The sequence below is a fragment of the Muscardinus avellanarius genome, assembly GCF_963383645.1.
Source record: "Muscardinus avellanarius genome assembly, chromosome: 1".
Classification (NCBI taxonomy): domain Eukaryota; kingdom Metazoa; phylum Chordata; class Mammalia; order Rodentia; family Gliridae; genus Muscardinus; species Muscardinus avellanarius.
The window spans coordinates 54,685,806-54,710,081 of record NC_137786.1 but is presented as its reverse complement, the minus strand read 5'-3'; the positions used below and the strand labels follow the sequence as shown (position 1 = coordinate 54,710,081).

At 35.4% G+C, this 24,276-nt stretch overlaps 1 protein-coding gene across 1 annotated transcript in view; it reads right to left on the bottom strand.

Moving 5' to 3' along the window:
- Positions 1-4,238: 4,238 nt before the first annotated feature.
- The window catches only part of TRAPPC13 (trafficking protein particle complex subunit 13), a gene marked incomplete at both ends in the record, with an annotated part of 35,106 nt that continues 15,068 nt past the window's right edge, over positions 4,239-24,276 (bottom strand). The window contains 9 exons of the mRNA XM_080696848.1: positions 4,239-4,346; positions 4,472-4,622; positions 6,716-6,816; positions 8,584-8,782; positions 10,913-11,046; positions 13,096-13,113; positions 18,005-18,049; positions 19,185-19,257; positions 23,901-24,028. Of these exons, the coding sequence (XP_080552974.1) occupies positions 4,239-4,346; positions 4,472-4,622; positions 6,716-6,816; positions 8,584-8,782; positions 10,913-11,046; positions 13,096-13,113; positions 18,005-18,049; positions 19,185-19,257; positions 23,901-24,028 (957 nt within the window). The remainder of the gene's footprint in view (positions 4,347-4,471; positions 4,623-6,715; positions 6,817-8,583; positions 8,783-10,912; positions 11,047-13,095; positions 13,114-18,004; positions 18,050-19,184; positions 19,258-23,900; positions 24,029-24,276) is intronic.

Here is a 24,276-nt window from a genome sequence, read left to right as displayed (position 1 = left end):
AGGAGAGAGATGTGTAAGTGAAAATGCTTCACATGCTGGGTTAGAAAAAACTCATTTGCCACTGAGCAGCACGTACAAAGAAACGCATTGCCTAGGTTTAGCTTTCCTGAGTGCTGTCAGTAATGAATATACGTCACAGGTGTCAGTACGATCTTCAATGCTGCTTGCTCTGATGGGTGACAGGGAATCTTACCAGCTGGTGGGAAGCAGCATTTGGTGCAAGGGATGTTTTGTAAAGAAAAAACCAGATGTGAATAATGGAAGTAAAGGTAGGATGCTCAGGTTTTTTGTATAGTTCTTAACTAATCTTGTCTTCAGTTTAGTACTGATAATACAAGCATGGCCAGCTACACTAAGTACACAATAAAACACATTTAGAAATTCTTAATGGTATCGGTTAGGTCAGTGATGTGACTTTTCATTTTCAACTTAATTATCACAATTTCCCTGGTGGTCAATTTATGTTGGAAACTATCCAATATACCTATATTTAAACAAGTAGGTGGCTTGACCTTAAGGATTTTCTAAGTGGAATCTAATCATGTTCTGATAAACGTTGATTTAAAAACTAATTATTTGATGGATAACAAAAAGCATCTATCATTAACATCCTTGTTCATGCAATCTTCTGCTATATTTTGGCTTGGTGTGCCAATCTTATGCTTATTAATTTGCAATTCTAACATGATAGGAGACTTAAAATATTCTGTTATGAATTAGATGCCATATTGGCTGATGAAGAGAAATGATGTTAGGTATAAAGGCATAGCTCTAAGTATAGTGATGGATGAGACAGTTCTAATTCCAACTGGAATTTGTTTGCTAATCTTGAAATTGGTGAAGCTGGCATACATGTAATGATTTTATTAGCATTGTGAGGAAAAACTGAAAAATAATTTAAAATTAAATGAGTAAAAATGACGTGATAAGGGCCTTGCTATAACTGTTCTCAAAAGACTATTTTGTATCTAAAAGTTTATTTTTCTTTGTGAGGTCAGGATGGTGGTTCTATAATTTTACCTGGTAAAATGTATTGCCTGGTAGAAGTCATTAAAAATGCAGATTCAAAGGCCAGACCTTTGATTTTGATTTAGAAGGTGCTGTATTAAGACCTAGAATCACCATTTTAAGCAGGTAGTTTTGATGTAGGACCAAAGATTAAAACTTAGAGAAACACTTAGGTTAGAGGTTCCTCTTCAGCTAGACCAGCAAATACTTAAAGCACCTGGGCTCAGGTCAATATGAAGAGTTATTTGAATCTATGGTTCCATCTAGAGAAGAGCCAGACTTAAATCTGAGCCCCTTTGAAATAAAATCTCCTATATTCCATCTAGACCATTTTAATTTTTCATGAACTTACACTCAGCTGCTAGTGTTTACATGTTATATGGAATGAAGTACTAACTAACCACATAAAAATTACAAATGTGATAAAAGAAGAAGCAAAGCTGGTCCTTAGTTGAAAACTAGTCATTCTTACCTAGTGTTGAATAAGAAGTTAATTTCTAGCATATCTATTTTGAGTTCATTCAAAAAACTTTAAGATCAACAAAATTGATAAACCTGTAGGTGACAAAAAAATACAAATGAGCAATATTTGAAATGAAAGAGAAGAGTCATGCATGGTGGTGCACACTTGTAATCCCAGCATTCGGGAGGCTGAGACAGGAGGATCGGGGTTTGTGGACAGCTGCAGCTACTTAGTGAGGCCCTCTGCAACTTAAGTGAGACCCTGTCTCAAAATAAAGAATAAAAAATAGGACACATGGTGTAGCTCGAAGGTCGAATGCCCTTGGGTTCCACGCCCAGACCCGCAAAAAAAAGGAGAATGGCTGGGGATATAGCTCAGTGGTAGAGCGCTTGCCTAACATGTGACACATGCGAGACTTTGGTTTGTAGATCCCCAGCACTGGGGGCAAAAAAAAAAAAAAAAAAGATAATTATGAAACTACCACTAACTTTAGTTCTGTGTATTTATCAACCTAGATAAAACAAATTCTTTGTAAGTTACACATCACCAAAGCTCACTGGAGAATAGATAACCTGAATAGACCTATATTTATTGAGCAAATTGAATTTATAGTTAGAAAACTCTAAGCCCAGATGACTTCTATGGTAAATTCTACTGAAAACTTAGGGAACAAATAACATCAATTCTGCAAACCTCTTAGAGAATATAAAAGGAGAAACCACTTCCCAACTCATTTTATTTTTGCCTAATATACTGTTAAACACATAAACACAAAATCAAAGACATAAGAGAAAAAAAAACAGCTTTAAAATATTGTCTTCATCTGCTAACATCTGTAATTAAAGGTAGCCATTCTTTTACATGAAACAATGGGAACTAGAGTATTTCTTTCATTTCACTTTTTCTTGGGGAATATACCACCCATGACAAAGTCAGTCTGGCTACTCTTAAAATGATAAGGAATGCCCAAATATTCTTCTTCTTTGTCTGGAAAATATAGTCACTAAGAGAATAATATAGAGAAAATATAGTCACTAAGAGAATGAAGAGGGCGTTAAAATATATCTTTACATACATACTTTCTAACTAGGAATGCTTGACTTCCATTAAAGTGCTTCCTTGTAGTAGCTGTGATCATGCTATGTAAAAACTGAACATGTCTTTTTTATGCAAATGACATTTTAATTTAATGTACCAAGTTGCAAATCTAATTTTATAATATAGTTTACACAGATCCTTTTTAAGATGGCATTATCTAAAAACAATGTGTCTAGGTTATTGTTTATAAATGAAAGAGTTTGTAATTAAAGTATACAGCAGATTCCAAGCAACTATTATATATTATTTTAAACATTTTAAAGAGTGAAAGAGTTTGTCATGAAAAGATGCTTGAAAACAATCAAAATAAGCTGTGCAGAGGCTATAAAGTCTATTTCATCACTTAATTGTAATCATTCTGGAAGAACTGACAAGACTTCAATTTTATACTGCTTGCACTTTATTTTGCACAGATGTCTCATTGGTACTTATTTGAGGGTCAACTCTTCTGAATATAGCATTCATTTTGGACAACAATGTGTCATGGCAATAAATAATTATGCATTCAAGAAAAAGCAATTTTTGTTTTTGACTTAATGTACTCCTATATTTAAGAAATTTTACTTTTTTGAATTTCAACTTAACAAAATAAGATGAGGTTTATTTAACAGCATACTTGTTTTCCTGACAAAACAGTGAAACATTTTGTTACATTCAGGTTTCAAAGAGCCATTTAAAACCTTAACCCTCTCACTGTTTTTATTTATAGTATAGTTACCATTACATGGAGAGATATAAAGTTTTATAACATTAACACATGATTTAGAGTTCAAAAATCAAGTATCACAAGCTGGGAATCCTTTAAATATGCAATAGCAAAATGAGTGGTTTATTTTATAAGGGAAAAATCCAGGAGTTTTAGTTAGAATTAGACCATTATTAAGCATCTTAGTTAAAAGTTCAATCAATAACCTAAGAAGTAAAGCCAACTTTAGTCTATTTAGTATCTGAAAGTTAGATATATTTATTTACAATAAACACAGACATATCAGTACAGTAATTTTGAAAACAACTACAAAAGTTTATATTGTGTTGGCAAATTATCAGGTTATGGGAGGACTATCCCATTTGCTTTATTATACAAACTTTTCCTGTTGACTGAGGAGCTAGGAAAAAACCTGTAATGAACTGAAATATTATAATGAGAATTCCAAAAGTCTAAGAACAACTCTGTCGTCTAGACTGAAGTCAGCCAGCCGTGGTCCACAGTCCAGATCCAGCCAGCTGCCTACTTTTATAAATACCCTTGTACATTTTGTGCCTGCTGCTGCTCTTGTACTAAAGTTGCAGAGTGCATTCTTTTCCTTCATAGCCCAAGATATTTAGTATCCTGCCCTTTCCACAAAAAAATTTCTGACTACAGTTTTAGATACTTGCTAGGGACAAATGGCCCCAAATATACCGAATTTGGAAAACAAAGTTCAATGGTCACCTAAAATTAAAATATATGTAGAAAATATAGGTGTTCACTTAGAATATAACTCACAAAAATAAAATCACTATTTCTTTTCAAAACAAATATTTAATATTTTAACTGTTTTACAGGAAATAAATTTAAATAATATATTCTTATTTTTGCTATTGACTTGATCATTTCACAAAGGTGACAAAAAATACAGAAAGCAGTTCTGTGAAACTTGACAAAAAAGCTTAACATTGGACCTTTTCTTTAGTTTTCCACTTGAATGGCCGAAGATACCACACAGACTTGTGCGATGTCATCGTATTCATAGGTTCTCTTTAAGAACGTGTCTGTTAGTCTTAAGCCAGAGACACTCTGTTGAGAGAAGGATATAGACCTCAGTTTTCATTAACTGGTAATTACTAGATAAAATATGAATTTAATAAGTAAGTATAAATTAGCCCCCATATACTATTGATATTCCTGAAAAGAGAACATACTTGTAGTCCCTGTACTGAAGACAGCAGCGTAAGGGCAAGGCAAAGAGAAGAACTTGGATGCAGCTTCCCAAGCTGTCTTCCTGAAATACCACACCAGTGGATAGAATTGGTATTGCACATTTCCAAAACCAGATCCATAGTCCTTTCACTGCTGGAAGAATCAGAAAACAGGAATAAATCTTGTTCATTTCACAAGGAGACACTGTGATATTTCTTTCACATTTTGTCAGTGTTGTCATCTGGGTGTCCAGGAGAAGAAAAATAAGAAAGAGAACTAACAAACTATTATATTTTTATTTCACTTAAGACAAAATCAGGAAAATGAAAGGAGATGGCATCTTCTGAGGCTAAACATGGCCTGAGACTAATCTGCCTATAGAGTGGTCTTCCATCTCCACCACTGAACACCAATTTCCTAGTGTAGATTTGTTAAATGGCTTTACCCTTTCTCTGGAGACTTCCAGACATGTGTGCCTCATTCTGTTGTCCTAACTCTATTGGGTAGTTCACAGGAAAGGAAAAGACAAATGGAGTCTGGTCTAGTGCTTTTCATAAGTAACCTATGTTCCTTTAGCATGTAGATAACTTGTAAAATGACTGCAAAATTCTTAAGTAAATACTACGCATGCTTGCTCACTATATTATTTACAATGAATTATTTACAGTGCTTTTCAGAGATACCACTGTTCAACTCAAACATGTTAAATTTTTAATGAGAGTAGGACAAAAGGCTCATAATGAATGACAGTCTCCCACTCTAACCATTTATGGCTACTTTCAACTCTTGTTTTTTCCTCACAGCTGGCTCCATATTTTAAAATATTTATTTAAATTTTAATCTGTTGACTTTTTTGGTCATATTTACTCCATGATATTAGCTTTTATATGCATTTCCCTAACAAACATTTGAAATACTGTGTGCCAGAGAGCAGGTTGATGCATGTAAACTTTCTCATTAAATTCCATAAAACCCCAGAAAGATCTTTACATGTTATATGTTGTGTGTGTGTGTGTGTGTGTGTGTGTGTGTGTGTGTGTAGGGGGAATCACATTTTTATAGATGAGAAAAATGAAAATCTAAGGTCTTTAGAAAATGTATTTGAATCACACAAAAAAGTGAAGGCCAAAAGAAATTAACTTTTAAACATTTTAAATAATACATTGCCAAATGGTCAATAAACAAATTTGTTATACCTGAAAAAACTCAAAAGAAAAAGTCCCCTACTACACCCTGCACGTACAGTGTGTTTGCCTTGGGCGCATTCTTGTTACACTGCATTTACACAGCAGGGGAAAACTTGTCCCTTCTCTTGAATCATAATTCAGTAAGAAAAAGACTAGTAGTTATAGTGATATATGGTTGTTACTAAAAAAATGAAATTAGAATTTGTGCTTGGGAGGGCCTAGGAAAACAGAGGAAGCAGGTATTTCAATAATTTCAAAGGATGAATAGTCCCTATTTCCTTAATACCAAAAAGTTGGAGTAGATATGGAATTAAAAGGATTATATATTCACACTGTAGTGGCTGGAATTATTCCCTGCAGTATTAGCAAAATACCCCAGCTAGCAACGATGCGTATCAAATAGTAAAGAAGTACTAAAAAGTGACAGGACATGGTTGAAATCTAGGTTTTTCTCATTTCAAAGCCCTCTGTTCTTTGCCTCCCAGTGCCTATATTATATTCTCTTTATTATTAAAACTTTTTCCAAATTAGTATTATTCCTTCTGTTAAATTTATGACCAATTTTCAGTTTCTAATATTAAAGATATAGGTCAGGCTCAGAAAACTCTTATCTTATTAAGTTTGTAATATTCCACAAGAACTTATTAATTCATGCTTAAGTAATCTGAAGTGTGAAGAAAGTATAAACAATGAAAAAAAGAACATGGACTTTGAAGTCAAATACTCCTGGTTTCAAAATCTGGTCCCATCTTTTCTAGGTCTCTGAACTTAAAGTCAAGGCCTGAGTTGGTGTTCTCTTCCACAGAATGTGAATACCCTCCCAAATAGGGTACAATGAATGAATGATATCATCATAGGAAAAATATCAAAAAATACCCAGTGTTATAGGTCCTTAAATATATGTAATACACTGTTACAAGATGAAGAACTTTATAACATTCAATATAAATAACAGAGAAGGTTAGCTGTCAAGAAGGAACTTAAAGGAGAATAAGAGATTTAAAAATTCTTTTAGGGTAGTGAGAAGAAAGGACAGCCATTCACAAACACTGGCATTACCTGCAGTTGGTTATTTTACAGGTAATATGGAAAGGTTCTTCTAGGTTTACGGTATCTGGGATTGCCTCCAAAGATAATCTAACATCTCCGTAACCTGGAGCCTGAGAAAACAAGAAACACAGTTAAAATATATCAATTACAAAACCTTTCAGTTTTAATGAAGGTACCACACAAGCCCATTCACTCATCAGAGTTCGGGTCTCCAAGCTGCTCTTCTGAGAAAATGCTTCTGATTCACTTTATTGTTCCCTCTCTCGACCAGTCTTGCCGAGGTATAGCCCTAAAGACCTGTACTGTTTTTCTTATGATTATTCCATGTAATTAGTACAGAAATTTTAGGGTATCTGATCTCAAAGGATGTTTTCCAGAGATACTGTAGCTTTGATATACATAACTCTAAGTAGAAAAGTTCACTGCTTAAAAGACAGGTGGAGCTCGCTTTGAAATGAGTCAAGAAGCTGGGCGTGGTGGCGCATGCTTGTAATCCCCGCGCTTGGGAGGCGGAGACAGGAGGATTGTGCAGGTTCGAAGCCAGCCCTGCGTGCTGGCTTAGGAGACCCTGTTTCCAAATAAAAATGTAAAAATAGGTCTGGGCGTGTAGCCCGGAGGTAGAAGGGCTTCCAGGAACCCCAGTACCACCAAAAAAAAAAAAAAAAAAAAAAAAAAAAAAAATGAGTCAAGAAAATATGTCTTTCTACAACACATGGGAAAGGATGAACTAGAGAAATATTAAGGCTTGGAACATACCATGGCAGGATGGTAACTAACTGATTATATATATATATATATTTTGGTGGTACTGGGGTTCCTGGAAACCCTTCTACCTCTGGGCTACACTCCCAGACCTATTTTTTAATACTTTTTTATTTGGAAACAGGATCCCCTAAGCCAGCGAGGCTGGCTTTGAACCTGTGCGATCCTCCTGTCCCCACCTCCCAAGCGCGGGGATTACAAGCCTGTGCCACCACGCCCGGTCCTGCTATATTTTAAGGCAGGCTCAGTGGTCATCGTCATCAGTTTTTTAAAAAATTGTTGCTAACTGAAATAAGAGAAAATTTTAGAAAATTTCAGAACAGGTAATATTTAGCATAAAGTAAGGCTCTTATGGCAAATTCTCACTAGCAAAGAAGACAAAAGTTTGACAGCTATCCATGTTCTCAGAGCAGAAATTAGGTAAAGCATCCAGCTAATGCTGACACGATGATTCTGGTGTGACTCACCTGAATTTCAGGTGCCTCACATTTTTAACATTTTAAAATAAGTTATAAAGCTAGGTGCAGTGGCACATGCCTGTAATCCCAGTATTTGGGAATCACAGGCTCAAGGCCAATATCAGCAACTGAGCAAGTCCCTCAGTTACTTATGAGACTCTGGTTCAAAATAAAAAATAAAATAGGGCTGGGGGTGTAGTTCAGAGGAAGAACACCCATAAATTCAATCTCCGGCACTAACACACACACACAAAAAAAAAAAAAAAAAAAAAGAAAAGAAAAAAGTTATAAACTGAATAGGTAAGTACAGTAAATCTAAGAGTTTTAGGACATAGCATATAGAAAATCTTAATGTAATAGAAATCATATGAATAGGGAGGAAACATTATCAAAGGAAGGAACAACTGATAAGCAGTTATTTTGATTTCTGTTTGGTATAAAGTAAAAAAATATATTAAATTAACACCAAGCACTTTTCATGCATTCATTCTATACTAGTTTTCTCCCTAGAGATCAATGACTATTAGTCTTCGTTCACTAACATTAATGCCTTTTATAGAATTCCAAGTTTTACTGATACATATAGAAAAATTTAAATTGTTGGAAATGCCTGCCACTTCATACCAATACCCCCTCTGAGGCTGTGTCTAGACTCACCATTCTCTGAAGTTGGCTGGTTTGTAACCTTCCCCTTTCACCCAGATTTGTTTTCCATACTATATCCAATTTTCCAATTACTGTTACTCCCTTAATGATGCCTGCTTTTTCTGCAAACTCCTTCTTGGGCTTTAGGCAGTATAAATACTGGCGTGTATCCATTGGCTGCAAATATGCTCTTGACCCAAATGTAGATACACTGAGAGGGGCAGAGAGAAACAAGATGAAGAAAATTCTTTAGCATTTTTAAAAGAAAAGTCATGGCTCTGACTTTTAGATAGACATTTTAGATAGACCTGGATGATGTCCCACCCCACAACCTAGATGAGGTCAGCTGTTTAAACACAAATGAAAAAGATTTGTACTGACATTTATTTTTCTTTAATTTTTAAATCAACATGAAATCTTGAGGTTCTTTAGAATAATATATTGCCTAAAAACTTGGACATATCAACTAACTAAAAACTATAATAGAAATCAGAACCTTAAGCTCCCTTTCTCTAAAATAGTTTAGAATGGCCGGGCATGGTGGCACACGCTTGTAATCCTCACGCTTGGGAGGCGGAGACAGGAGGATCGGGCAGGTTTGAAGCCAGCCACGCTGGCTTAAGAGACCCTGTTTCCAAATAAAAAAAAATATATAAAATAGGTCTGGGAGTGTAGTCCGGAGGTAGAAGGGTTTCCAGGAACCCCAGTACCACCACCAAAAAAAAAAAAAAAAAGTTTAGAATAAGAAGAGACATACCATCTTTTTTTTTTTTTTTTGGGTGTGTGTGTGTGGTAGAGATTGAACCCAGGACCTCATGCTTGGAAGGCAAGCACTCTCCTACAGAGCTACACCCTTATTCCCCAAAACATACCATTTTATACTAAGGAATCATTTTCAAAATGAACTAAAAGATATGGAAAAAGATGAAAAATTATTGTTTTCCTCAGGTAATAGAGGCTATGAACTTTTCTGTATGTAACCACCATAATAATATAAACGTAAACTTCTCATTCTTAATTAAAATCAGGTACTTTCCCCAGTTATTATCTCCTCATTTAAGTTCATGTCAATCCTACATCTATTTGTTCTTCCTTTTCTAAATTTGCTATAGGATATTATATGTTACTTTGTTGTACAATAGTTAAAATAATCTATTCCTATGTTTAGAGAATATTTCTTTTTCAAACTCACAATCATCCTAACCTTATTTTCTAACTTCTTCTCCACCGTTCCTTTCCATGCCTCTGTATTATCATTTGCAGGATAACAATGATAGGTTTTAGAATTACCTACTGAATTTTAAGAATTAAAAGAACAAGTGCTTTGAACAGAAACACATAAAATGCAATGGGCTAGAATCTATTTTTATGTGGAGAGAGAGATGAATAGATAACAGGATACTTTTAGAAAAATGAAGCTTTTCTATAGTATAGTAATGGTAGATACATGGTAGATACATGCCATTATATACTTACTAAAATACATAGTAATGTAATGTAAGCTATGGGCATCAGTTATAACAAACATGACACATTAAACTGAAGTCTAGTACTTGGGAGGCTGAGATAGTAGGATTATAGGTTTGTGGCCAGCCCCCGTGAGCAACTTAGTGAGTCCCTGTTCCAAAATGAAAAACAAAATAAAGGTAAGGTATAGCACAAAGGTAGAGTGCCCCTGTGTTCAATCCCCAGTATTCCCTCCCCTCAACACACAAATACACAGTGAATAAATAAATTAATAAATATAAAGATCTATTACCTATAAACACAAACAAACAAACAAACAAACAAACTCTCAAGAATAATGGATGTTAGTCAGGCATGGTGGCCCAAGTTTGTTTTCCCAGTACTTAGGAGGTTAAGACAGGAAGATCCAGGTTCAAGGCCAGCTTCAGCTACTTAGGCTCTCCACAACTTAGTGAGACCCTGTTTCAAAATAAAGAATAAAAAAAGGGCTGGTGGTGTAGCTCTGAGGTAGAATGCCCCTGGGTTCAATCCCCAGTACAACAACAACAACAACAACAACAACAACAACAACAACAACAAATCCGGGCGTGGTGGCGCACGCTTGTAATCCCCGTGCTTGGGAGGCTGAGACAGGATGATCGTGCAGGTTCAAAGCCAGCCTCAGCTACTTAGTGAGGCTCTCAGCAACTTAGTGAGACCCTGTTTACAAATAAAGTATAAAATAGATCTGGGAGTATAGCCCGGAGGTAGAAAGTCTCCGGGTTCCACCCCCAGTACCACACACACAGGAAAAGAATAAATAAAGAAAGAGTAATAGATGTTAGGAAATTATGCATCTTTAAAAACAAGAAAAACATTTTGTATCAATATTTACCATTCTCCAGCTTGGTTGACTGAATTTAATTCTGTTACATTATACATTATAGATGGCTCCAATGAAACTTTCTCCATAAACATGGGTGAAGTTGTAATATTCTGAATCTGTGCTTCAAGAAATACTTCATCAGTCTGAGAATATGAAAAAATATCCAGCAAAATGAGATGCTGTTTAAGATATTTACCTCAACAAAAATATGTTATGCATATGAAGAAAAAATATTAACCACAAACGTGATTAGTTCATGCCTGCAAATTGAAGTTATCATAATTAATGCAAGAAAAGAAATCTTCATCCTAACATAATTAACAGGGGCAAAGTCAAGTGTTAGTCAACTGATACCTTGTCAAACAATGGATGTGGGATAACTAGGATATATTTTGTATTAATATCCAAAAATATTTATTTAACTGGAATTTCATTCTCAAAAATCTTCAATCTGTTAGTAAGGTATTATAATGTTAAAATGAAGTTTAGTATGATGAGTATACCTATACATCTATAATTTAAGTGTTATGGTAAGAGAACTAGTTCTTTATTATTATTATAATATTCCAACTAATTTCAAATACTTCAGTTTAGATTTGCTAATGACCACTAGTACCATACCATGATAATTTTTTTTTTTTTTTTTGGTGGTGGAACTGGGGTTCCTGGAAACCCTTCTACCTCCGGGCTATACTCCCAGACACCTATTTTTTATATTTTTAAATTTGGAAACAGGGTCTCTTAAGCCAGCGTGGCTGGCTTCGAACCTGAGTGATCCTCCTTTCTCCACCTCCCAAGCGCAGGGATTACAAGCATGGCCACCACGCCTGGCGATAATCTATTTTTAATCTTACAGATTTTAACTGTTTAAGTAGTATTTAAGTGGTCACTGGGAGTTTCTTTGTTCATTTAAAATGTATATTTAGGGCTAAAAAAAGAATATATGAATTACTTCTTAGAACTTTTAAATCAGGTGAAATATTATATAGCCTTACTGCCAGATTTGAAAACAGATGTTCTTCAGTAATATTTCAATCACTAGGTAATATAAATATTAACTTTATATAAATTTTTAATTCCTTGGTTATTTGTGATAAACATTCTCATTTTTATGCTATTTGGTTATTATTTTTATTTGTATAACTAAAGAATAACAGACTAACTTGGTTTATCTTTGAAACTAACAACATGAAAATGATAAATGTATTCCAGAATTATACTTTTAAAAAATTCTGACCAAAATAAATTGGCACTTAGGATCTTTTTTTAACACTAAAGTCAGGAAAATAGAAATCACTCGCAAAAATATAATGATGAAGTTATAATTTAAAATGTCTAAAATAAAACTGGTTTTCAGTCTTTGTGTGATGTGCTCAGATGAAAACAGAATCACAATGACTTATCAAAATAATGTACCACTTAAGGACATTATCTATTTCTTTTTCTCCAAAAAAAATACATATATCCCATAAATCCATTGCTTTTAAGAAATAACCATAGACCAATGTTTCAATTTTAAAAATTTAAATTTCTGCATAAATTTAGAAAGAGCTTAGATAAAATCAGAGAAAAACAAGCATCATAATGGAAAATCAAGTTAGTTTGAATAATTAGTATAATTTGTCATTTGAAAAATTAAGGTAAGAATCCAGTGCTAAGGCTATTGATGTTGTTATTACATATAATGTGAGAAAGCAAATGATGTTTATCATAAATGGAAAATTAAAAAAATGATTTCAGCCAACTTGGGAAAATTTGCTTTTCTCTGCTTACTTTTGTCAAAAGGCCATCTTTACCTGACCCGGGCTTAAAATCAAATCGCTGTGAATCTGAAAATGAATTTCAACTGTATAGTCTACTTAAAGAATTAAAGGATAGTAGGGTATTTTACAGCAAGATGTTGAAAATCTCTAGGCTATTTTCAACAAAGTGAACATGCCTCTTTTAAGAAAAACACCTAAACAAAAAATAAAGAATTGTTTCAATATGACAATATAACCTCTGATCTAAATTTTTCCTACAGAACATGTAAACAATATATTCAAATTGTTTTTCTGAAACACCTATGTGACATAGGTAGTATTCACAACTAACTATTTTTCCACTATGCTTTGTAAAGAGAGATCAATTAGGCAGAGTCAAAGGTGGCAAGTAAGAAAAGCATATAAATTTATAATAAAAAATCAAATTACCACAGAACTGAGGTCACTCTAATGGAAAAATAAAAAAGAAAAATTAGAAAAATCAGAGTTAAATGTTAAAGGAAAAGAATAACTTTAAAATAAAATGCACTGCTGCATTTTTACTTACTAAATAAGACAGCATTAGTAAATAAGAAAGTAAACAGGAAGCAACATAAAGAAGTATGACAAACTATTTTTCTAAAAAGATGAAACTGCTAAGGTTAAATGACAACAGAATAGAGAAGAAAACTATGGCTCAATATTAAACAGAAGCAAATAGTTAAGAGCACATTTTGGGATGGAGAGCTATATCCCATGTTAAGTTCTTCATAATTCTTAGTAGATACTTAGAATGGATATATGTTATCCTCCACATTTAGAAGGTATACAATGTATAGCTTCTCCTAAATTGATCTAGTAATAGAATCCCTTTTTCAAAAATATCCTTTTATTGGTGTACTGTAACTATACATCTTATTGAAGTTTAGTGTGACAGAAACACACATACATAGCACGGGTCATCTCCCCATGGGTGGTTAGAGTTCCAGATCACATTTCAGGAAATGCTGGGCTAAGCCAATCTGGACAGTTGAGAGTTTATTCTCCTCTTGTTAACAGATTTCAGTCTTTTTTCACATGCATATTTTAAGCTACTTATTTATCAAGGCTAAGGTCAAGTGTCACCTCCTTCATTAAATGCACCTTATGTTCCCAGAGTATATTGGGTGTGGTGTGGGAGAAAGGTGCTTATTTTTGTACTTATGGCATGTCAATCTCCTCCACTAGATGTTAAGTTCCCTAAGGATTGGGAAGATGCTTAGTGTATATTTATTTCTCTTCTGGACGTGGCATGGGGCTCCCTGTAGCGCAGATGACCAAATGTTTGAATTCTAGCTTCTAATCTCAGCAATATTCTTGGAAGGCTCCTATTTTAGACAATTTTAGCAATTTTTTTCATGAAACTTGTTTTATTCTAAGCGATTCACATGTTAGCATTTTTAAAAATAGCATCAAAGACATATGTTTGATGTGATGCAGTGACAGAACTGCACAGGGTAATAAACATCATCTATTGCTAATGGTAGTTTACTAACTCCACACCTCTATGAACTATTTAGTGAGGGTGAGTTGAATTTGCTTCATTCCTGGCTGACAGTACTTGTTTGCCTAATAGTTATTTATTTTATTTATTTTTGGTGGTGGTACTGGGAATTGAGCCCAGGAGTGCTGTACCACTGAAATATCCCCATCCCTTTTTATTTTGGGACAGGATCTGATTAGATTTCCAAGGCTGGCCAGAAACCTGTGATCCTCCTATCTCAGCCTTCCAAGTACAGGGATTATAGGCATGTACCACCAGAGCCAACTAAAAGTTCAGAATTTTACTACACATTTGTTTATATGAAATTTGTTGGCAAGGTTAAAGATTATGTATAATGTTAAATGAAAAAGGCAGCAAAAAAGTTATCACTATGATAATTTTATCAGCATAGATTATATAAATGCATAAAGTCTGAAAGAATATAGGCTCATGAAAAAAGCAATTGCTTAGTATGGTAGAAACATGGATTTTATTTTTTCTTCATGGGGAGTTTGTCATTTCTAAACTATTTGCAGAATGACTACATATTTGAAAATCTACTTGTAAATCACTCTGAATATTAGTGGTACAGGACTACTAGACAAATATCTTTTTGTGTGTATGATATTGGGATTGATCCCAGGGGTGTTCTACCTCTGAGCTACACCTCTGGCCCTATTTTTAAATTTAATTTAATTAAAAATTTTTTTTGCGGTACTGGGGATAGAACTCAGGGGCATTCCATCTCTGAGCTACACCCTCAGCCCTATTTTTTATTCTTTATTTTGAAACAGGGTCTCACTCAGTTGCAAAGGGCCTCACTAAGTAGCTGAGGCAGTGCAAGAACCGTGATCCTCCTGTCTCAGACTCCCAAATGCTGGGATTACAAGCGTGTGCCACCTCGCCTGGCTATATTATATTATATTATTTTATTTATTTACTTATTTTTGTAGCGCTGGGGATAGAACTCAGGGGCATCATACCTCTGAGCTACACTCTCAGCTCTGTTTTTTTTTTTTTTTTTTTTTTTAGTTGTACTAGGGGTGGAACCCAGAGGCTTTCTACCTCCGGGTTATACTCCCAGACCCATTTTATATTTTATTTGGAAACAGGGTCTCACTAAGTTGCTGAGAGCCTCACTAAGTAGCTGAGGCTGGCTTCAAACCCGTGCGATCCTCCTGTCTCAGCCTCCCAAGCACGGGGATTACAAGTGTGCGCCACCACGCCCGGCTCAGCTCTATTATTATTATTATTATTATTATTATTATTATTATTATTATTTTAAATTTTGAAACAAGGTCTCACTAAAAAGTGGAGGGCTTCACTAATTAGCTGAGTCTGTCCCCGAACCTGCAATCCTTTTGTCTCAGCCTCCCAAGTACTGAGATTATAATGTGTGTCCCACCCATACCTGGCTTCCTATTTTTTTATTTTAAATTTTGAACAGGAACTAGCTAAGTTGCTGAGGATCCTTCTGTCTCTATTTCCCAAGTACTGAGATTATGGTGCCACCATGCTTTTCTGACAAATATTTTAATGTACTATATTCTCCTTTTCCTTTTTTTTTTTTTTTTTTTTTTTTTTTTGCGGATCTGAGGATGGAACCCAGGGGCATTCAACCTCCGAGCTACACTCCCTGCCCTATTTTTTATTCTTTAATTTGAAACAGGGTCTCACTAAGTTGCGAATGGCCTAAGTAGCTGAGACTGTCTGTGAACCACGATCCTCTGGTCTCAGCCTCCCAAATGCTGGGATTACAAACGTGTGCCACCATGCCTGGCTTCCTTTTTTTTTTTTTTTTAATGGCACTAGTGATTGAACTCCTGAGCTATATGCCACTAGCCCATTTTATTTACTTATTTATTTAGAAACAGGGTCTCACTTAAGTTGCCAAGACTGGCCTTGAACCTGTAGTTCTCCTGTCTCACCCTCCCATATACCAGGGTTACAGGTATATGCCACTGCATCTGGCTTACCACTATATTTTAAACAAAGAAAATCTAATGTATATTTATTTTGTACTAAGGTTTAAACCCAGGAGGGGGCCCTCAGCCCATTTTATTTTTCTTAATTTTGAAAGTGGGTCTTACTAAATAACTAAATAGTTGAAGCTGGCCTCAAACTTGCAATTCTCTTATCTCAGTCTCCCAAGTACTGGGACTACAGGCATGCACCACCAAGTCTGGCTATGTATATTTAATATATTCTTCCTAGGAACTAACTCTCTTATAGCCCCATTTGTTTATTTTCTAACATATCTATTCTAACAGAATAGATAACATTCTCCCACCCTAAAATGAACGAAGTCTTCTTCAGCAAAACCATAAATTACTTAAAAATAAAAAAACTAAACAACTTTATTACAATTAGCCAACAGGACGCTAAACAAAAATGGAAGAAATATGTAGTATCCCAATTCAACTATTCTTGAAATAGAAATGTTAACTCTTAATGGGCTGTGCCTCCCATGGCACATCGGTACTCTCCTCATGTGCTTAGTATCCCAGGCCCACCTGTAACTGCTTGGAATGCTTTCACTGCACGGATGCTCCTGCTTTCAACATCCCTTCCTTCCAGATGTCATTCCAGTTTCCGTTCTTCCATAAACCTTTTTTAGATTATTCCAAGTTCTCATCCTAGGGTATTTTATTTTTTGTAGCATTGAGGAGTAAATTATGGGCATTCTACCTTTGAGTTATACTCCTGTTCTGAAACAGAGTCTTGCTAAATTGCTGAAGGCTTTTTGAGTTGCTGAGGCTGGCCTCAAACCTGCAATCCTGTCTTGTCCTCCAGAGTACTGGGATTATAGGTGTGCACCACCATACCTGGCTTATTATCTTCATCTCAAAATACTGTATTTGGCCAGGCGTGGTGGCACACCCTTGTAATCCCAGCATTTGGGGGGCTGAGACAGGAGGATCATGGTTCACGGATAGCCTCAGTTACTAGTGAGTCCCTGTGCAACTCAGTGAAACTGCTGCAACATAAAGAATAAAAAATTGGGCTAGGGGTATACCTCAGAGGTAGAATGCCCCTGGGTTTCACCCTCAGTACCTCCCCCCCCCAAACATATAAATAAAAAAAATACTGTATTTGAGTATCTTTGAACCTACCACTGAAGCACAAATATATGATTTTCAGGGGCAAAACACTATCAAGAGATTTTGGTTTTCTACAGCTCTGTAAGTTAAGATAAAATATAACTTTTTGGAGAAAAAATACAAACAACAGATCCTTACTCTTATGGCAAATTCTATTTTATCTCTTTTGTTGGGATACAGGTTAAACAATCATCTATTCTAAAAGTTACTTCTTTTTATTTTTGCAAAACATGGTTCTTCCAAGGAGTTTTCCAAGCCATTCACCAGACTCAGCAACCCAACTCTGGCTGGCACATTAACTTTCCACAAGAGAATCAAATGTGCTGAGCTTTACTGGACACTATTTTTCCATGTGAATTCTAAATCTAGATCTATTACTTCAATTTTTGTAATGTCTAGAACTGCAGTGTAAATATTCAACAAATTGCTAGTGTTTTTTAAGCAATAACAACACCATTAAGTAGAATTATACGAAAGTCATTTAATGAAAGGGGTAAAAGCCTTACAAAATTAAAAATGAGAATAGAAATCAAGACACATTGATTACATGTAGGCCAGAAATGGCAGATTTACAGAGATCTACAATTAAATTATTCATTTTAATTGAAATTTATATTCATGTTTGCATATAATTAAGTCATCAGCAATTTATTTTAATGTGATAAAAATGTAGAGGTTTTCACTAAAATAAGATTTTAATGTTTAATTGGAATCCTATTAAGCATCCAACACTTACCTCTGCATTGTAAAATTTGGTTTTCACATCCAATGGTTTGAGAACCTGTTTAAATAAAGCACATTAGTCAGAAATATCTTATCATTAGAGTATTTTATTTATTTTAAAATTAAAAGGCTTAAATTTTTCCAAGCCATTTTCCAATTAATATGGGTATGCAATACTCTAGCAATTCCCTCACCCACCCCCAAACCCCAAATGCATTTTTTTGAAGTGCTACCATCATTTCTTGACTGGATGATAGTTATATGGGTATTTACGTTATAACATTTTTGTTAAATCACAAACATTTTATTTACTTTTAATATGTATATTTTATAAAAAGAGACATAAATTCCTTTTTTTTTTCAGTACTGGGGATGGAACTCGGGGGCATTCTACCTACAAGCTATACCACCAGCTCTATTTTTTTTTATTCTCTATTTTGAAACAGGGTCTCACTGAGTTGCAAAGGGCATCACTAAGTAGTAGCTGAAGCTGTCTGCGAACTGCAATCTTCCTGTCTCAGCCTCCCGAATGCTGGGATTTTAAGTGTGAGCCACCATGCCCGGCTCTTTTTGTTTTCTTTTAAAAGTCATGCAAGCGAAGCCAGGAGTGGTGGAGCATGCTTGTAATCCCAGCACTTGGGAACCTGAGACAGGAGGATTGCAGTTCTCAGACAGCCTCAGCTACTTAGTGAGGCCCTCTGCAACTCAGTGAGACCCTGTTTCAAAATAAAGAATAAAAAATAGGGCTGGACATGGTGGCGTACGCTTGTAATCCCTGCATTAGGGAGGCTGAGACCTGAAGATCGCGGTTCATGGACAGCCTCAGCTACTTAGTGAGGCCCTCCGCAACTTAGTAAGACCCTGTTTCAAAAATAAAGAATAAAAAATAGAGCAGAGGCTGTAGCTTGGGGGCAGAATTTCTGCCCCTGGGTTCTATCCCCAGTACCGCAAAAAAAAAAAAAAAAAAAGTATCTTAAGGGTAAAAAAAAAAACTCCAAATACTAGTAAATATATTTTCAAATGCTAGTAAGTTTCACTTCAGATCACTAATAATACAACAGACAAACCTAAGTTGTAAAGTATTTGGTATAGTTGGAGCTTGTTTTCTCTGCAGATAAACAGGAATTGCTACAGTTCCAGGAAAATAAAAGACATCTAAAAATCACTTATCATTGTCATATCCAATCCAATACCTGAAATTTGAAGAATTTTCTAAAGTACATTTTTTCTCCACCCTGAGTTGTATAGCTTACAGCACACACCAAGCTGAAAAAGAAAGATGTGGTAATGATTTAAAATAATTTTCATTTTCATTTGTTTTGTGGTACTAGGGATTGAACCCCGGGTCATGCTACCTCGAACTACACCCCCAGCTCAATTGTATTTTTTAATTCTGAAACAGGGTCTTGCCAAGTTGCTGAGGCTGGTCTCTGAACTTGTGATTCTCCAGTCTCTGCCTAAGTACCCAAGTACTGGATTACAGGTATATGCAATCAATCCTGGCTTCTATCTCATTTCCTCTTCTATTTTTTGGAGTACTGTAATTTAACACATTTTAATTCTACTTTATACAGGTGAAAAACATATCACTGATGTGAAACTGTAGCCAAATGAGATTAGAGCAGGAAAAAAGTTCCCATAAATATGAATATAAATATATGAACAAGAAAATTCTGATTAGTAAAACAAGATAAATGAGAAATCATTTGAGTAGTAAGTCAGAAATTTTTCCTCTGAAAAGTGAAATATATACCAATATAAACCTCAGAAGAGCCACAGAGTTGAATATAAAAAATTAAGTTCATGTAAACTAGATAAAAATATAAGAATTTTTTTTTTCGGGTCTGGGATGGAACGCAGGAGCATCTGACCTCAGAGCTACACCCCCTGCCCTATTTTTTATTTATTTATTTATTTATTTTTTGGTGGTACTGGGGTTCCTGGAAGCCCTTCTACCTCCGGGCTACACTCCCAGACCTATTTTTACATTTTTATTTGGAAACAGGGTCTCCTCAGACAGCGCGCGGGGCTGGCTTCGAACCTGCGCGATCCTCCTGTTTCTGCCTCCCAAGCGCGGGGATTACAAGCGTGCGCCACCACGCCCGGCTCCCTGCCCTATTTTTTAATTAATTAATTAGTTAATTAATTAATTTATTTGAAACGGGGTCTCACTAAGTTGCGGAGTGCCTCACTAAGTAGCTAAGGCTGTCCTCGAACCAAGACACTCCAGTCTCAGCCTCCCGACTTCTGGGATTACAAGCATGCGCCACCACACCCAGCAAAAATATATGAATTTTTAAAAGAAATTCCAGGACAGATGTAACATAAATGTAATAGAAAATTATGTTAAGTTTTGCCGGGCGTGGTGGCGCACGCTTGTAATCCCCGCGCTTGGGAGGCGGAGACAGGAGGATCGCGCAGGTTCGAAGCCAGCCCCGCGCGCTGGCTTAGGAGACCCTGTTTCCAAAATTGAAAATGTAAAAAGAGGTCTGGGAGTGTAGCCCGGAGGTAGAAGGGCTTCCAGGAACCCCAGTACCACCAAAAAAAAAAAAAAAAAAAAAGTTAAGTTTTAAATTGGGTAAATAAAAAACATTAAAACAATGCCAAAGCAGTAAGGTAAATACTTCTAATAATATGTGAAAATGATTGCTATTAATGTAAAAAGGATTCTTTTAAGTCAATAAGCAAAACATCAAGATATTTAAAATATGAAGGAAGGAATACATAGGTATATCACTGTCCCATAACTGGCTAATAAAATATTTATATATTTTTATTTTTATTTATTTATTTTTTTGTGGTACTGGGGTTCCTGGAAGCCCTTCTACCTCCGGGCTACACTCCCAGACCTATTTTTTATATTTTTATTTGGAAACAGGGTCTCCTAAGCCAATGCGCGCGGCTGGCTTCGAACCTGCGCGATCCTCCTGTCTCTGCCTCCCAAGCGCGGGGATTACAAGCCTGTTCCACCACACCCAGCTTAATAAAATATTTAAATAAATTAAGATAATAAAATAATCCGGGTGTGGTGTTTCCTGCCTGTAATCCCAGGACCTGGGAGGCTGAGACAGAAGGATCACAGGTTTAAAGTCAATCTTAGAAACTAAGTGAGATCTCTTTAAAGAAAAAAAAAAAAAAAAAAAAAAAAGAAAAAAAAGGTGGGGAAAGGTGGGGTTTAGCTTGGAGGTAGAATCCCTGAGTTCAATCTTCAGTACCACAAATAAACAACAATAATAACAAAAAAAGTGATAATAATTTTCCATCTATCAAGACTCAGTATTTGACAAGAATTCTTTCTAAGAATTATAATATTGGGGCGAGGGTTTAGACACTGACTCTTTACACTGGTAATGGTAGTAAGGAATTTAGAAAATCTGTTGATTAAAAGCTTAAAACTGTTTACATGTTCTAATCTAACACTGAAGAAATATTAAAAGTATTCAGCAGTGGGTTTTTATCTCAGTGAAAAACTAAAAATAATCTAAACGCCCAACGTTAGGGTAATCAGAGCACACTGTCCAAGTGTGTTAAGTTGCAGTCATTCAAAGAATGTTATGTTTTCAAAGAATACTTACTGATACGGAAATACGTTCATAGTGAAAAGTACAAAACCACGAGCAGTATGATAAAAATTTTTCTAAAATACCATTTAAATGATTAACATATAAAAGTTTATGTACATGTAAGACTGGCTAAATGTGGTGGCACATGCCTATAATCCCAGGACTTGGGAGGCTGAGACAGAAGACTCGCAGGTTCAAGGACAGCCTCTGCAATACAAGTCTTTTCAGCAACTTAGTAAGAACCTGTTTCAAAGTAAAAATACAAAAGGATTGTGGGTGTAGCTTGGAGGCAGAATGCCCCTGGGTTCAATACCCAGTTGCACACACACACAAAAAGAAATATTTTTAATATACTTAATATTTTAATAGTTGTACTAAGTGGTAACATTACTAGGTAATCTATTTCCCTCTCCTAAATGTGTGCCTAGTACTAAGCCACGGGCTAGGGAACAAGTGGATTAAACTATAAACTGTGCCAGGCGTGGTGGCGCATGCTTATAATCCCCACACTTGGGAGGCTGAGACAGGAGGATCGCACAGGTTCAAAGCCAGCCTCAGCTACTTAGTGAGGCTCTCAGCAACTTAGTGAGATCCTGTTTCCAAATACAGTACAAAATAGGTCTGGGAGTATAGCCCAGAGGTAGAAAGCCTCTGGGTTCCACCCCCAGTACCACCAAAAACAAAAACAAAAACAAAAAAACCCAGCATAATCCGTGTTCTCAAAGTGCTCAGAATAGAAGTACCACAGCAAGAATCAGGCCTTGAAACTAAATTTAGATTTGAGCACTATTTCTTCTAAAGTAGCTACTTAATTCTCTAAGAGTCGTATTTTCTGTAAAATCAGTACATTTAATTTCAACAGATATTGCTCACTGTTCTCTGCTAGGTCCTGGGTATATAGCAGACTTCATGGACTTCATATTTTAATGAAGAGGGCAGCACTCAATAAATAATGAAAAGCCAGGGTGGTGTTACAAGCTTGTAATCCCAGTATTTGGAAGGCTAAAACAGGAGGATTCTAGCTTCAAGGCCCACCTCAGCTACTTAGTGAAGCCCTCCACAATTTAGTGAGACCCTGTTTCAAAATAAAGAATTAAAAAAACAGTTGGGGGTATAGTTTGGAGGGAGAATGCCCCTGGGTGTAATAAAAAAAAAAAAAAAAGAAAGAAAGAAAGAAAGAAAGAGAGAAAGAAAGGAGAGAGAAAGGTATGAAGAATTGATTAAGTTGGGGTGCTATACTCAAAGGTTAGGAGAAGCCTCTTTGAGGAAGTAATACTATTCCTGAGATAAGAACGGTAGATATAAGTTACACCGGATGCCAGAGGCATGCTTTATAAGGGAGCACATTAAAGCCATGGAGCTTGGAGTTTAAAGAGTAACACGACTGCAGTGTAGAAGGAGGAAAGATCAACAGAAAGTTGGTAGGGATTAGGTTGTGAAGAGTGTTAGAAGCATATATGAAGATAGAATTTCCAAAAGGAAGCAAGAAGTCATTGAAGAGGAAAATGACTTACAGACGACTATATATAATAAGCGATACCTCAGAAATTTAACTGAAAAGCTTATACCTACTACACAATACAGAGTAAAAAGTGCCAACAACTGAACTTATCTCCAAAATTCACTGATCAAATAATTAATTATAGATATTTAACATATGAGCTATGTTATATATGACTTAATAGGCACAAAGAGGAGAAGCAAAAGAGATGATAAAAATGGAGAAGTGGAAGAGATAAATGAGAACCATTTAGGAGAACTAATGGGAGTGTGTGAATTGACAAGATGTGGGGCACTAAAAGGTGATGGAGAAATCTAAATTACTTCACATGGCTGAAATTTTTATATTTGTCTTTTAGAGTAAAAGAAAAATAGAGTATTCACACTCAAATACATACACAGGCCAGGAATATATGAGATTTTTTTTTTTCAGTTTGTCTTACTTTGGTTCTGTATTTCTGAATTTTGAAGGTAGAATATATATACTCAGCTAAACAAAGAATTGAAAAATTGTAAATTTAAAAATAAATATTATGACTATCAGTTCCTAACATTTCAAGAAATAACAAATGTACTTTTAGAGTGCTGTGTTTTGAACATTTGCATGGGGTTTTCATTTCTTAGATAAGAATGTAGATACAAAAATGAAAATAGAGATAAATGTTAGATTTATTTTTCTACAAAACAAATACTTTGTTTAAAGTCTGTTTGTGTTAAATTTGCAAACATGTAACATACAATTCCTTCTGAAATAGATTCTTAGGTATAATGATAAGTTGAAGGCAAAAATTCAAAATAAAAACATAAGCAAAGCTTATGTTGAAAAGTAGCAAAATTAATTCTTACATATGTGTTCCAATTTCCTTTACTTCATGGTGTATGACATCATCAATACAGCAATCGGGTTTAAGTTCAGCCACTGCAGCATTTGAGGCTGAAAGACTTAAACGCTGGGAACTTGTCTGAAGATCAGCCTTGAAAGAAAGAGGTTAAATAAAAATTTATATAAGACTTGTTACCTATTAGGGTAAGGATGGGTAGAGGTGAAAGGGGGAAGGGGCAGAAAAAAACAAGGAAGTAAGGAAGGGGGAGTAAATTTTTTGGACCATTTTGAACCATTGCCATGGTTCTAAGCATCAGACACACACACACACACACACACACACACACACACACACACACACCCCAATAATAAAAGAATAAAATTAACCAGGAAGTAGGA